The sequence below is a fragment of the Tyto alba genome, unplaced genomic scaffold, assembly GCF_018691265.1.
Source record: "Tyto alba isolate M040663 unplaced genomic scaffold, T.alba_DEE_v4.0 Super-Scaffold_2, whole genome shotgun sequence".
NCBI lineage: Eukaryota > Metazoa > Chordata > Aves > Strigiformes > Tytonidae > Tyto > Tyto alba.
This window is the reverse complement of record NW_024881282.1, coordinates 32145531-32160483: the sequence shown is the minus strand read 5'-3', so window position 1 is coordinate 32160483 and position 14953 is coordinate 32145531. Positions and strand designations below refer to the sequence as shown.

The window sequence follows — 14953 nt, the reverse complement described above, 5'->3', positions numbered from 1 at the left end:
ACAAAACAGCCCTTCCTCTCAACAGTTTTCTAAGGTAGGTAATTATTATTGTCTCCGTTTTACAGGTGGGAAAAGCAAGGTTCAGTGTTTGATTTGCCCAAAGCTTCGCAGAATTCCTGGTGCCAGGCGTGAACTCAGATCGCTGCTCGCTCTCGTAGCAGTTTCTCAAGAGAACGAAGTGCTGCTCAGTGTCGATGTCCTGTACTGTCCGGGGCGGGTGGGGGGGTCCTGCAAAGCATGTGTGTTAATTAGCAGAGGGGAGAGAAGCCCTGCTTGGGCTTGACCAGCTTGCCTATGTCAGAGGCACTAAATGTGTTTTTAAACAAAAAAAACACCAAAAAACAACAACAAAAAAATTGTCTCGAGTAACTTTGTACTTCTTTTTGGTCTGGCCTCAATTGCTTTTATGTTTTTTTTTTTGTTTTGTTTTTTTTTTTTTGTTTGGGTTTTTTTTTTGTTTGTTTGGGTTTTTTTCCTGTTTTTTTTAATTACTCTTTATTATTCTTATTATGATTACAGTTCCTTTATTTTATCAAATTTAATTTCTTTCATTTATGAAACATGCATGAACCAACAATGTGACTCTAGGAGTTTATTGCTGAGTTGTGCTGATGTCGATTTCATACTGTGATATTTTTTCTCTATTTACCTAGAGATCAGTATTTCAATATATAACGATGTGCATGTTTTCCCCCCTTCTCCCGCTGCATGCAGGGATTCGGGTTCGTAACTTTCGAGAATAGTGCTGATGCAGACAGGGCCAGGGAGAAATTACACGGCACCGTGGTAGAGGGCCGTAAAATCGAGGTGCATGTCTTCAGTAATTCAATTTCTTCTTTATATTTATTCTTTTGATTTCTTTTTGTGTCTTGCCTCACTTATTTCACATTTGGATCCCTGTCTCGTGTGTGCGTGTGTGTTTGTGTCTGTGTCCTTCACTTCCCTGCACTGAAATGTATAAAAGTTTACACCCCTTACAGAATATTTTTATTGTTGTTTTGGGTATTTTTTTCTTTTCTTTCTTCTTTATTAAGTTTTTTTCCCACCCACTCCAAATTTTTGCCCTTCTGCTGTCTTGATTTTTCCTTTGCTTCAGTTTGTGAGGCTCCGATTTCCTGTTACCAGGCCTGAATAAAACTAACTGAAAGAGTACTGTCCAACTTCTAACTCGGTATCCAAAAAAGAAAGCAGGGGGCCACCCAGTATCCCCTCTTTCCTTCGAGGCCAGTTCTCCTCCACGCAAGTGTGAGATGATGCCCATGGTGGGAGGGGAGGGGAGACACGGGGCAGAAGCCTGAGTGGGCTGTGCTATACCCAGCGCTGGTTTCCTGACCTGCACGTGGTCCAGAGTCAGCTCGGTGAAAGCTAATCCTTAAAGTTTGTAGCTCTCACCGCGGGGGAGTGAAGGGTTAATGTTGGCTGGCCAACATGGCCATATATTGGGCATGCCTGGTGTTGACCAGTTCGGTGTCCCACTGTGGTGAAGGCTAACTGGCGTCTTCCCTCTCTCCTCCTTTCTTTTAAAAAGGAAAAAAAAAAAAAAAAAGTACAAATATTAAAACAAAAAAAAGCCACCGTTTTGAGTAAGATGTCTGCATATTTTGCCTTTTTTTTTGTTGTTTTTTTATTTCCCTTTTCGATGGTTTAGCGTTTAGGGCCCTTCACTTGACTCACTCTTTCCATGGTAACTATACACAATGCTGGCGATGGTACGAGTTGGCGGTAAGTGAAACAAAAGCGCTAGAGAAGAAGCTTTTTTTCTTTTTTTTTTTTTTATTTTTTCTTAAAATTACAAAAAATAAAAAACAAAAATTAAGAAAGAAAAAAATTCCATCTGCCATCTCACATTAACACTACGAAATGTGATTTGACTTGTTGTCCCCACCCACCTCCTTCCCCCTTCTTCCCCTTTTATTTTCAATGCTGTTGAGTAATGCCGCCTGGACTTTGGATGTACATATCGTTTTGTAGCAGTCTGAGCTGTTTGATTACTGACTTCATGGTGATTTCCCCTTGCACATCTTACTCAGAGTTACTGAACTCCAGTTTGGCTGGTTTTTATTAATGCACCCATTTCCTCTTCTCTCTCCTGCCCCTTCTTTCTGCTGCTCTCTCTTTCTGAGACCTGTTTGTAGCTGTTACTGTTTGTTTTCTCTCTTTTTCTTCTCTCTCTCCTCCCCTCCCCAGTTTATTTCTTTACTCAGTTAAATGCAGCTGTTGGTCTCTTTGCTGACTGGTGGTTTCTGATCGGTTCTGGCAATTTTTTCCTTTAAGTGCTTGTGTTGCACTTTGCTGTAGCAGCTGATTTCAGGCACTCGCTCCATCTTAATGATTGTCTGTGAGACCCTTTCTCCTCCCTCCTCCCCTCCCCACCCTCAGAATCAATTGTGGGGTTGTTTTTGTTTTTGGTTTTTTTTTTCTTTTATCTGTGTGTGTTTAACTGCATGCTCTCAGTCTCATCATTGTTGTTTCCCATTCTTTCTTTTTAAATGTGTAATGTTTCTATTGTTTTGGGGCTGAAACGAAAGTAAAATGTAGCTCCAGACTTCCCCACCCTGCGTACACTCACATCCATAAGTCTCAAGGGCCCAAGGCAACTTTTATTTTTATAGCCTTTGTTGTTTGGTTTTTGTTTTTTCTTTTTTCCTTCACCCTGGCCTCAATTCCCATTTGGCATGGGTTTTGATAAATTACTGGTGTTGTATAAAGACTTCACCCTCCTTGCAAGAACTTTGAGGCTGTCTGACACGGGGCTGCAGTAACTTGGCTTCCAAACTGGTCCATCTTTTCTTTATCAGCACCATCTCTGTGGTAACACCCCACTTGCTTGAGCAATCAAACCGCTTGGAACTATGCAGAGCTCTGTAAAGAGGGTGGAGGGCATAATAAAACCAGAAAAACACCCAGGTCTACTGCTACGTGTTTCTTCTTTTCGCTCCATGAGATTTGGGACAAGATAAAAATAATCTGGAAAAAAGATTTGAAAATGATGGGGAGGAAATTGATGAACGTAGACCGTCCAAATGCTTGGTGGCATTCCAGAAATCTCCTTCAGCCTTGAGAGTTGAGATCTAAAGCTGATGGACTCCAAGCTACCTTTTTCTATACAAAACGTATGCCTGTCAGCAACCTGCTGGGCCCCAGTCCCACCGGTGAGCTTGAGAAATGAGTCAGCTTGTGCATCACTTGGTTCAGTTCCCCTGCTCTGGGCTGCAGAAGTGATCGGTGCCTCTCGAACAGAACCTGGACAAAACGTCCCGAAGTTTTGCCCTTTCGATCAATGAGCTGAGAATAAGCATGTGCCAAGGGGTGGCAGGGTGGTGGAGAATCTGCACTTTACTCTCGTTGGCCTTTTGTTTAATGCATAATTTTAAAGTGCCACATTTAGCTGTAACTTTTATAATTAAATGGCAATTGTTAAAAGTAATTTAAATATTGCATTCTTGTAAAATTAGTTGTTTAATTTTTTTTTGCTCAGAGAAGTATAGTGTGTGTGTGTGTGTGTGTGTGGTATCTGAGTTTTCCACTGTTTTCCCTAATGTCCTATGCTTCCTTCCCTTCCCCCCCCCCCTCCCCTTTCTTACTTTTAGGTTAACAACGCCACTGCGCGAGTGATGACCAATAAGAAGATGGTCACACCTTACGCAAATGGTAAGAGAGACTGTTTGTACTAATGGTGAGGTGAAAGGTTTGAAGAAAGACAAAAGGGAAAAGTCATGACCTCTCCTCAGGAGCAAACCCCCAGAGAAACCCAGAAAACCCCACAACCCCTAATTATTCTTCAGTATAACCCTTCGGTGTGTGTGGAAGAATACCATTTTTATAGATGGAGAAGTGGGGACAGAGAGGAGTAGCCACATGCCCGACATGGCCAAGCTGGGTAAAGAAGCCAAGGACTGATGGGTGGCCTGTGACTACTGCAAGCTCTTGCTGTACAATGGGATGTAGAGTACTCCCGAGTCTCATTGCCATCATGTAAATACCTAAATATAAATGCAGAAGCTCAGTGTAAGATACATAATTGGACATGTCTCATTTTAGGTTCTAACTGTAAAAGTACAGCTGTCCCCAAGCAGCCGGGAAAGCAGAGGCATTGCGCTGCTTGTTTGTTCACTTTTGTTACAGACTCTGCCTGTGTTCAGTCGTTTTCCAGTGAACCTGAATAGAGAAAGACCAAGTTGTTTGGGTAATGAACAATCCTGTTTAAGCAGGATATCTTGGTGGTTCCGCCTGTGCAGTAATTTTATTGCATTGGCATATATAGCATAAAAAGTCGTTCTTCTCTCAGCAGAACTGAATGCTGCTTTGATAGAGATTTTAAATCCGAGTCGTTGTCCTGAAACAGGCAGAAAAGTTCTTTCTGGTCTGAAAATGTCCCCAAACAGCTTCCACAAGGCAGGAAGCTGCATATAGGTAATTGCTAGTGTGATAATCCGTTTTGATTACAACATAAGACGCAGAAGTCAGAAGATCCGTATTTTATTTGCAGCTCTGCTACTGACTTGTTGCGTTGCTCCTGACAAATAAATCTCCCTTCGGTTACAGAACTAAGGAAACAGGGCCAGGCAGAAAGACTGGGATTCTGGATCTCAGAGTCTGAAAGGAACCCAGGAGATTTTGTAGCAAAAGGCAGCACAGCCATGTCAGGTTGCCCTAAAGACAAGGGCAGAGAATGCGTATGACTATTTGGTAACAAAACTTGATTGACTTGTGAAACCGTGGTAACAGGAATATTTTGCTTACGCAGCCATCAATTTAAAGCCAGCTTTAAAGCTATGCAAAAGTATTTAGTATTAGGCCAGGCTTAAGGCATACTGACGAGTGGTCATAGGACTGCTATTGAACTTGAAGGTTGATCCCAGTCCCCTCATTGCCACCACTCACTTGAGTATTTGGCCATCAAGGTGGGCAGCGCAGCGGCATCGTGCCCAGTCTCGTGGAGGGAGCATGCATTGGATCTCTCACTGGTACTCTGCCAGCAGATGAAGGGGTGCTGTTGATGTGCTGCAGTTCACGGAGTTGTTCGTATGGTTTCTGGGCTGGTGAGAGGTGCAGTAGTGGCTGGTTAGAGTGCAGTAAGAGCATCGAGACAAAGGAAGGGTATGGGTTTATTTAAATAAAAATACCTGTGTGATAGCTAGCTGAACAGCTGAGATCTTTCCTTAAAGGAAAGCTTTGTGGAAGCCAGCCCCAGATGATGTTGTTAGCTTTGCACCCCTTCTCTCCCCCAGTAGAAAGGCGGTGGGGAGGACAAATAGGTTTCTAGATTTGACTGGAAACATGTTTGTTCTCGTACCCCAGTGGTGACTACTTTAAGCACTGTTCTGTTGTAGGTTTTATGTTGAAGATTTGCAGTTCTTGCCAATTATCCAGATGATACTAAAATCAATTTTCTGGGAGGGCTTTCGCCTGAAAAGCAGCGTAAAGAAGACAGGAAATACTAAATAACAGAGAGGAGAAATGTGAAGTGAATAGGCTGTATTGCTTTTCTGCACCGTAGTCATGTAACTCAGCTAACGAGGAAATTCAGACACTGTTGCTTTTTAGCAGATCCCTAGCAAATAAGGCGGAAGGGTGTGTTGAGAATTCAAGGCTATCAATTTGACTTGCCCGGGATGACAGTCTGGGCTGGTGGCTTTAGAGAGGTTTTGGATCCGCAGCATTTCTGGTGAAAGCAGGGAGGAGCTGGAGGAGCTGGCAGCCAGGTTCGTGCAGGGTCGCGCGGGGCTCGTGGCGAATATGCATATAAGGTAGTTGGCATTCCCTCAGCGGCGCCTCTGCCGTGCTGCGGATCAGCTGATGTCTTGCTGTTCTCGCCGATACAGCGACCTGTACCCAGAACTTGACATTAGAAAAAAGGCAGTTGGCCTCCATCTACACCAAGGGGGATTGAGGCGAAGCAGAAATTGGCAAGAGCTGTGCATGTGAATCTGGGGCGCATGCAGGAGACCGTTCCCCCTACCCACGCTGCCCGCTCCTTCTCTTGGTGTAGATTTTGGCATTCACTGCAGTCTTTGTTGTTTCAGGTTGGAAGTTGAGTCCTGTGGTTGGAGCGGTGTACGGCCCTGAGTTATATGCAGGTAGAGCTTAAGTAGACACTTCCACTTCTGCCATTTAACTGCAGTGGTGTTTGTTTATGTTCTCAATCTGCTGTTTCTTTATAACCTTTATATGTTTTTGTTTTTTTTTTTGTTTTATTTTGTTGTTTTGTTTTTGTTTTTTTTTTTTGTGTGTGTGTTTTTTTTGTTTCGTTTTGGTTTTGTTTTTTCTTTATTCTTTTTTTTAAATTAAATTAGCATCCAGCTTTCAAGCAGATGTCTCGCTGGGCAATGACGCCGCAGTGCCCCTGTCAGGAAGGGGGGGTATTAACACTTACATTCCTTTAATCAGTAAGTAGCCCCCGTTGGCCCCTGTGTTGTTACTGTGCTTGAGTTAATGATGACCTGTTACCCTTCTTCTCTCCAGTCTGTATAATATATACTTGAAAGGATGGGTCTTGTCGGGAATGAGTTCACTTTGAGCTAACATATACTGTGCAGTTGCTGTAACTGGTTCACCTGCAGTGTGTTTCTGTACTGGTGAATGAGTCTTTCAGAGTGATGGGGAGACTGCAGAACAAGGGGGAGGGGGTGTTTGAGGAACAGGCCATTCCCCTGCCTCTCCCCCTTTTGAAATCAGAGAAACCACACAGACAAATCCCTAAAGTACATATTATACAAGCTGCTGAACCGCGAGTCTGCAGGGCCCCTAGCGGCATGCACCTGGACGCACGTTGGGTTGGGTTTGCGCCCTGGGACTCCTTCCCTCTCCGTATCTGTTTATTACGGGTTTGCAGATGCCTCTTGAGGTTCAACATCAATTGTTTCATCACGAGCCAGTTTACTCCAGTGTAAACCATAATAGAGCAGTCCCCGCTGTGTATGGAGCCAGTCATTGGTCACTCTTGTTAAATGAAGGTGGGCTCTCAGTAAACTGGCACTTTATGGGAAATTTCTGCTGCTGTTATATGGGCTATCTTGTCTTTCAGGCTTTAAAATGAACATACAGAGGATTGGGTGGCAAAGAGTGGGAGGGGAAAGGAGGGAAGAGACTGATGTAAGTTGGTTGACTTTAAGGGCCTCTTGACAAATTATTTTAAAGAGCCTCTGCAGTTTTGGAAGAGCCGCCTGCTACATTGATAGTAACTTTCTGCGCTTCTCAGACTCTAACCAGACTGCATGGCGGTGTCAAAAGGCGGGGGGATTTGTACCCTGTTTGTGGTGGGTGAGGCATGCCAAAGCATTAACCTCTTGCATGCCAAACCTCTCTGCAACCCCTCTCCCCCAAAGGCCATGGTGTAGCAGGAAGTATGTATCAGATGCTTGCTGGGTTATAAGCATGCCCCTCTGCAGGATTGATGCAAAATGTCCCACCGCTGTGGAGCTATTGTGTCACTTTGAAGCAGACGGTTCTCCAGGCAGGAGCTCGGATCCTTTTCACCCTCCACCTTGTCTGTCTTTACAGTTCCAGGCTTCCCCTATCCAACTGCAGCCACCACAGCAGCCGCGTTTCGGGGAGCCCATCTGAGGGGCCGAGGAAGGACAGTGTATGGGGCAGTCCGGGCGTACCTCCCACAGCCATCCCTGCCTACCCAGGGTAAGCACTGGTCACGAGAGCAGAGTGCTCTGCACAACCATGTCAAATAGCTAATTGGTTAACCAAAAAATAACTAAAATTGTCTGGATGGTGAGAGTCAGGGTATTGCTAGTGCCAGAGCATTCTGCACACGATGGCATCCAGCAGGGGCAAATCTAAATTTTTCCGTGTTAAGTTCTTGACTGGAACAATTTTCAGTACTCGCAACAGCTTAAAGCGCTGGTGGATTCCTTCTCATAATTTCTCAATTTGTCTACGTGGTATTCATCAACTATTGACCCAATATGTTATAGTGCTGCTGAGAAGGACACAAAGAGAGAAGGTCTTAAAATTTCTGAAAAGGTTCTGCTCTTTGCACTCCATTTGCATTTTCATATCCAGGAATGAGGAATATTATCCATTACCTTCATGCCTCACCATCTGGCAGTAGGACACAGAAGAGCCAGTTACCCACAATGGATTTGCTTTCTTTGTTGGAGACGATTTAAAAAGGTTTAAAACAAAGATTAATCAAGTCCATTAATTTAAAGCTGGGAGTGTTTGGGATATAGGGAGACCGAAAGTGCAGCATTCTTCAAACTGTTGTATGAAGCAATGGTGAATGGGTGGCCTTAGCATTCTTTGCCCACTGACTTTTCACTAGTAACATAGTGGAATAGATGCAGTTACAAAAGAGTGTTCTGCTGCTTAAAAGTAGAGGGAACTAGGTTTGTGTGTGAGTTTTGTTTTGGGGTTTTGTTTGTTTGTTTAAAAGTGTGATGGAATGACAGATGAATCAGGAAATCCCTTCCAGACTGTCTTTTTTTGTTGTTGTTTTGTTTCTGATTTTGAGGATGCTTTATTCATATTGCCGTCTGTGGAATTTTACTTGCCATATTTTCCAGGCAACATTTTCAGAAAGAATAGGAATAGGAATGAATCTTCCAACACAGAAGTGGGCTGGCCCTTTTTTCCTTTAGACTAGCCCCAAAAGGGAAGAAAATAAATACAAGTCTTTTATTAAAAAGGGAGGTGGAAGCCACACACACCAGTGCAAGTAGCTGGCCTGATATATGCTGGATAAGCTTGCAGTACCTTCTGTAGCAGATTAAGTGGTGAGAGCTACTGTGGCCCATTCTTTTTAGAGTCTGGTGTGATATTTAAAGTAGAGCTCAAGGAAGCGAGCTGCAGTGATCATGTATCCGTCTAGCTCTGCTCTCCAGCAAATCTGGCAATGTTTGTATTTAATTCACCAGAACACTTTAAACGAAACCTCTTGTCTGAACACATTGGCCTTCTGAACAGAGTGTTTCTTCTTTGTTTTCGGATCCACCTCTTTTTGCCACCACTCCCAGTTTGTATTCTATATCCTCTAACCATAGCCTCTGACCTGCAACTTGCCTGTCTGTTGCTCTAAAAATGACCCAGTCAGGTTTTATTAGGAAGTGCTCCACAGTGAAACAGAGAAGCAAAGCTGAGCTAAATGCTGCTGTCTAGCAGAATATTAAATACTTGCACCGGGGAGGGGAATGTGTCTTCATCCCTGGGAGTGACAGCTGGAGCATTCCTAGCAGGAGGCTGTCACGAGCTGTGCACTGGGAGGGACTCTAGGCTCGTCTTTGATATAAATCCAGCCTGAGTCCCATATAAAAGGTTTATTCCCATTTGGAATATGAGCCAGGCTCCAATGATTATCCCTTCCAAATATTGTCTCATGACTGTGTTTACTTACGTTATGCTGAGTTTGTCTGACCCTGTTGACTGATTTATGTCTTCATGGGCAGCCTACTATCCAGTAAACGTTTGCAGGGAAGCAGTAAACGAGGCAGGTTCACAAATGGCCTAGAACTGTCCCTAGTCCCAAGCACTGGGATATCAGTAATTCTGGTGTTCTGTTGTCATCGTAGTGTGGATCTCTGCAAGATATTTTGTAGTGAGAATCTGGTTCCTCGTGGAATCATACAAAATGTGCTATTTAGTTCCATGTTGCAGTAAGCTGTAGGACAGCCACCGCTTCACCTGGGCACAGTTGACCTCCATGGAGTCAGGGGCAGGCACACATTCCTGACACCTTACCCTGCCTCGGTTGCTTTCTTCCTGGCCAGTGGAAGGATGGCACCACACGGCCAGTCAGCAACACGTGAGTGATCAAGATAGAGTGAGAAATGTGGAAGAAGACAGTAAAGGAAAGCTGCAGGTTAACTCAGGCCTGGTAGAAGGAATTGGTTTTCACAAACCTCAGTGGTGTTTAAGTTATAAAACTTAATGGTATCACTGCATTTGAGAGCTTAGTAGAATTCAAAAAAATACGGAATGTAGATAAATAAAAACTCACTGGAATTGCCATACTGGATCAGACCTTAGGGCCATTCAGGTTAGAGTAAGTTTTGGCAGTATCTAGTGCTGGATACTCCAGAGGAAGGTGCAAGAAATCATATCGTTCTTAGTAGTTTTAACATTTATTTCAAGAACTCAACCTGGAATGTACATGCTTATGTATGGACATGGACATTTATCCAGGGAAGGCTATTCACACTTTCGAAAGCAATTGCTCAGACCATTGGAGAGGATGTTAGATAGTCACCTGAGCCTGACCTCAGAATACAAATGTAACCTTCAATTTATAACCGAGGCGGCATTCAGTGGAAGTGAGGAGACATTATAACCTCTGATATATAGCATGAGTAAAACCTGTACTGGAATATTGCCCTGATTTGTAGCAGCCATGCTTTCTAAACAAGAATGCTGACAAATTACACTTCAGACTAAAAGCTGTAAGAATTAAATCAGGCTGAAAAAAACCTTGCCTACTGTAAAACTCTCAAAACTGAATAAGCTTGATCAATTTTATTTCTCAAACCTTAGACATTGACTTGTTCATGGTCATTAAGTACCTATATGAGGAGTAGGCTTACCATAGTAAAAAATAATTAGTCTACGAGTGTAAATATATAGAAGCTTCACTGACTCGAAGCCAAAAGTAGATAAAAGTCAGACTAGATAGAATGCAGTAGGGAGCTTTGTGGGTTTGGAGTGGTTTTTTGGTTCCTTTTACAACACAGTCAACTGTTGGTACACCTAAATGATATGATGGCTGCTTTACAAAACCAGCATATTTTTGTTGTGGATGTGTTTTAGCTCAGCTAGCAGGCTTTTTGCAGATGCCACTGAGATCTGCTGGGCTGCTTTATGCTTCTGGTCAGTCTACATAACCAGAACGGTCTTTGTGGTTCTCAAATGAATGAAATCTCTCAGTTTTCGCTAGCATTAAGAATCACAAATATGGATATTCTACCATATAAATAAACCTTGCTAAATTTCAGCCCTGGCAGTTGGTGTCAGTCAAGTCGTAACTGAAGGAGAGACGGAGGATGCACGTGTGCTTGGTTGTTTGCACCCAGGAAGTCGTAGTCTTACCTGTTATTAGTGTTCCTTGCAGTTTTCTCTGGAGAGTTGATGCTGGCATCTCCTGCTGACAGGATTCTAAGTTACAGGACTAGTGGCCTGATCCAATGTGGTAATGCTTATATTCTTCCAACTGATTGTACTCGGAATAACTGTTAAAACTGCTAACCTGTTCATAAACCAACAGTCACTTCCTCTGTCATGCGTTTGCCTTTCCTGCAGGAGCAGGTGGAGTATCACTGCTAAAACACTCCTGGTCCTAGATAGAGAACCCAGCAATGTAAGTCTCTGCCCCAGGAGCCAAATTCTTTGTTATGTGGTTGTAAAAATTTAGCTTCAACAAACACGATCTTACGGCCTGCTTCTCCCTGCTGAAGTGGCTCCCCTCTTCCTCTAACAAGGGTCTCTATCTTCATATCTGCTCCCAGCGCTCTTGGAGACCATAGTAACGTTGTCCATTGGGAATGGAGTGTACTTTTCCTGGGGAAGACAGCAAGACTAAATTATTCAAGCAGTAGCTAACACTGCAACAGATTTATTTTATTTTATTTTATTTTTTAGTAATAGCATGCAGAATTTTGGCAAGATCTGCTGGGCTTTTTTTGTGTGTGCGTGTCTTACAATAGGTGGGTGTCTGAGGGTGGCAGGCTCTTGGCAGCATTTCATGTTCCATCTGATGAGTAAAAAATGATAATCAAAAAAACCAAACCACTAGTGTTCCATACCTTCTTTTTCCTTAATGCTACTGGTAAGTCATGCACATCAGATCCATGAACATCACAAACGGTGGGGCTATAGTGCTTTTTAAAGCCTTGAGTGAGTTTCTGCAGAGCTATTCAGAGGACAAAGCAGGAGGAAATTCCTCAGTATGAAGCACACATTGAACTCAGATGGGTGGGGGGGCATCCCCTCTCTTCCTTCCTCATCCTTCCCTGACCCCTGTCCCCAAAGCGAGCTGCGTAGTCTTACGCTAGAGAATGCTCTGGTAAGAGTGGCTCTTTGGGAACCCCAGGCTCCGGTTTAACAGTTTCCCTGCTTGAAGTTCTGAGAGAAAGAAAACTATGGCTTAAAGCAGAAAAAGCACCATCCCATGGAAACCCTTCCAGTTCCTCCTCTGTGCTACGGAATAGGTCGTTCCTACCAGGGACTCCCACTGCACCTTTCAATTCTCGGACCTTGGACCAGTCACCTAACCTTTTTAGCTCATTATCTCTGCTTGTGAAAGCAATGCATTGTGGGTATTTTTGGTTTTTTCTTTTTAATTACATTTCTCTGTTTACTTTGATCAGAGTTGATTGACTTGTTTTCCTGAGGTGTTGCATCGGTTCTTTAAGATGCTGAATAATAATACTTTGCATGCTTGTGTGATCAGCCAAATCTTATCGCATGTCTAATGTGCAGGGTGAAAGCAGGTGATGTATGGATGTCAGAAACAAAGTCATGCAGCCCTGTGAAGCTCAAAATACGTAATCGTACATAACTCTTTGAAAAGTGCTTCTGACATAGGTGACTCCAGCCCCTGTGAGATGCCTTCTGAGGGGCTCCTCGATTTCCCAAGCCCATTCACGAAGCCAAGTGTTTAGGGGGGTAACTAAAATCATTCCAGGAGAATAACCAGAGCGGAGGTTTCTAAACCCTTGTTTCTCTTCTTCAGGACATCAGATCTTTTTGAGTCTATTTTTATTGTACAAGATGGTGGTCCCCCTCCCTCTCTCCTTTGCATACTGTCTCCCCCTCTGCCCGCCCCTTCCCCTTTGCATGCCATGGAAGATGACTTGGAGCCGTCTAGCGTGCGTGCGCACACACATTCTCTCGCTGATTTGCTCCTGCCAAAAGCCCAGGTTGTGGATTCATACATCACCTGCCTGTGTAAAACGCATGTGCATGCTGCCGTCCTCAATAACCGGAATGTGTTTTCTGTTCTTTTGTTTTTTGTTTTCTGTTTTTTTGTTTTTGTGTGGATTTTCTGCAGTGTGGTTTACCAGGACGGATTTTACGGTGCTGACCTCTATGTAAGTACACACACCGGAGCCTTCTCGTCCCCACCCCTGACAAGCCAGCCTTTTTTTTTTTTTTTTTTTTTTTTCCTTTTGGTTTGTTTGTTTGGTTTTGTTTGTTTTTTTAAATATCATTTACTTTAATTTTCTTCTTCCTTGTGGATATATATATTTATATATTTAGGAATGCAAGCATGCTTCTCTGTCACTGCGCTTGCCCCTGGGTGCAAGACCTAAGCCTTTGGGTTTCCTGATCATTGCCAGGGTCAGTTTACTGGGTGTCCTGTCCCCCACATGCACACTGCTACTAATCAACCTGAGAGATGATTAGTGAATTAAAATTTCTCTCAACACTTCTCTCGTTTACATAATTTGGATATAAACATAACAGGACTGGTTTAGCCTCAGACCTTCCCTTTCCTTCTCCCCCTCCACCCTCCCCTTTCTCTTCCCTCTTGGGGCCCTTTCGTGTTTGATTTGTGCAGCCCACGCTAAACAGAGCAAGCTGTATGTTTAAAAATGTTCGTGTGCCACTGGGATGTGGAGATTATCCCTTTGGGGAAGACACTGGGACTGATTAAAAATGGAGACCAAGATGCTAGAGTGAAAACTGACATCTCCTTTTGCTGGTAGAAACGCTACCTAAACAGGCTAGATTCTCTTGCCTCTTTGGGGAATTGTAAAGTACAAATATGTGGAGATGTTCAGTCAGAAGAGTCAGCGGCCTCCTCCTGTCTGGGAATTAGCGCTGATACCACGGGAGACTTTGTCCTGTCGTTGTCTTTGTCGTACCCAGCCAGTCTGTACTGCAAATCTCCAGGGCACCTGTGTATGTGGACCTGGGTTGCGGATGGAGGGATTCTGACTGGCCAGCGAGAACCGTGGTTTCCTCTCTAACGGAGAGCTCTCGCACAGCAGCTGCGGTAGGAATATGCCTTTCAAAGCCAAAACGTTCAGGCCCACTACTGCCATCGCAGCTGGTGGCCTGCCTAGCTCTAGCAGAGTTCCCTTTTGTGGCATTGTAGGTAGTAGCTCTTTGGAGCTGGGGAAGTTCTGTACAGGGTACTGGCACAGTTGTCGGCATGGATTTCACATCCCTGCTCCTCCGAAGGTGCTACTTTATAAAGAGGTCCCTGGGATTAGACTCAATGTAATGGATGGAATTAGCTTTTGGATTTTGTTGGCTTATGTGGAGGGTCAAGTCTTGTAAAGTTGCTTTTCCCAACACAGTTACAGCAGTTGGAAGATGGGCTCTCCGAGCATAGAGATATTGGGTGCATTTCTTCATTCTTACACCTGCTGTCGTGTGCGCAGTCCTTCAAAAATTGATCTGCCTAGTCAAGTGTTCCTTTATAAAACTGTGTCAGGGACTACAGAGGGTTATGGGTTTTCCTGCCTAATGCCTAAAACACCAGCTTTACAGACCACTGACTTTGCTACAGCGAGTAAGCAAGCAAATGAGCAATGCTTTGTACCTCCTCGGAGTATGGCATATAAGAGGCTGTCGCATGGAAAAGGGAGGACTGGCCAGGGTTTCTCGTATTTCTTTTGAGAAAGCTCCTTCAGAGCTTCCGTTGCAGGTTGGTAGGAGAGGCTTATTTAACGTGTTTTAAGGACAGAGACTCCAGTAATGAAGAATCCCCATAAACTACTTGGTGCTGCAGTGCAGTAGCATCACGTAACACAAAACCAAGTCCCCAAGTCAGGTTAGAACCATTAGGTGGACTTCTGATGACTTTGCTGTTGGTGGCCCTGGTCTCACTATCAGAAAGCAGGACTACGGAAGGAGGGACTCATCCAGGTAGATGAAGGTGCTTTTTCCTATATTATTGCTGCCCTGAGCCCTCTGATGGGGCTCAGGAAAATGTTACCCTAATCCAAACATGAAGTTACCCTTCCAGATAATTTGCTTGGCACAGGTGGAATGATTACAGCGT

The 14953-nt window shown here is 43.9% G+C and overlaps 1 protein-coding gene across 1 annotated transcript in view; it reads left to right on the top strand.

The window, feature by feature from the left end:
* RBFOX2 (RNA binding fox-1 homolog 2) overlaps positions 1-14953 on the top strand; it is a 172975-nt gene that overhangs the window by 147261 nt on the left and 10761 nt on the right. The window contains 7 exon segments of the mRNA XM_042792194.1: positions 715-807; positions 3591-3651; positions 6027-6080; positions 6297-6389; positions 7504-7599; positions 7602-7635; positions 12992-13031. Of these exon segments, the coding sequence (XP_042648128.1) occupies positions 715-807; positions 3591-3651; positions 6027-6080; positions 6297-6389; positions 7504-7599; positions 7602-7635; positions 12992-13031 (471 nt within the window).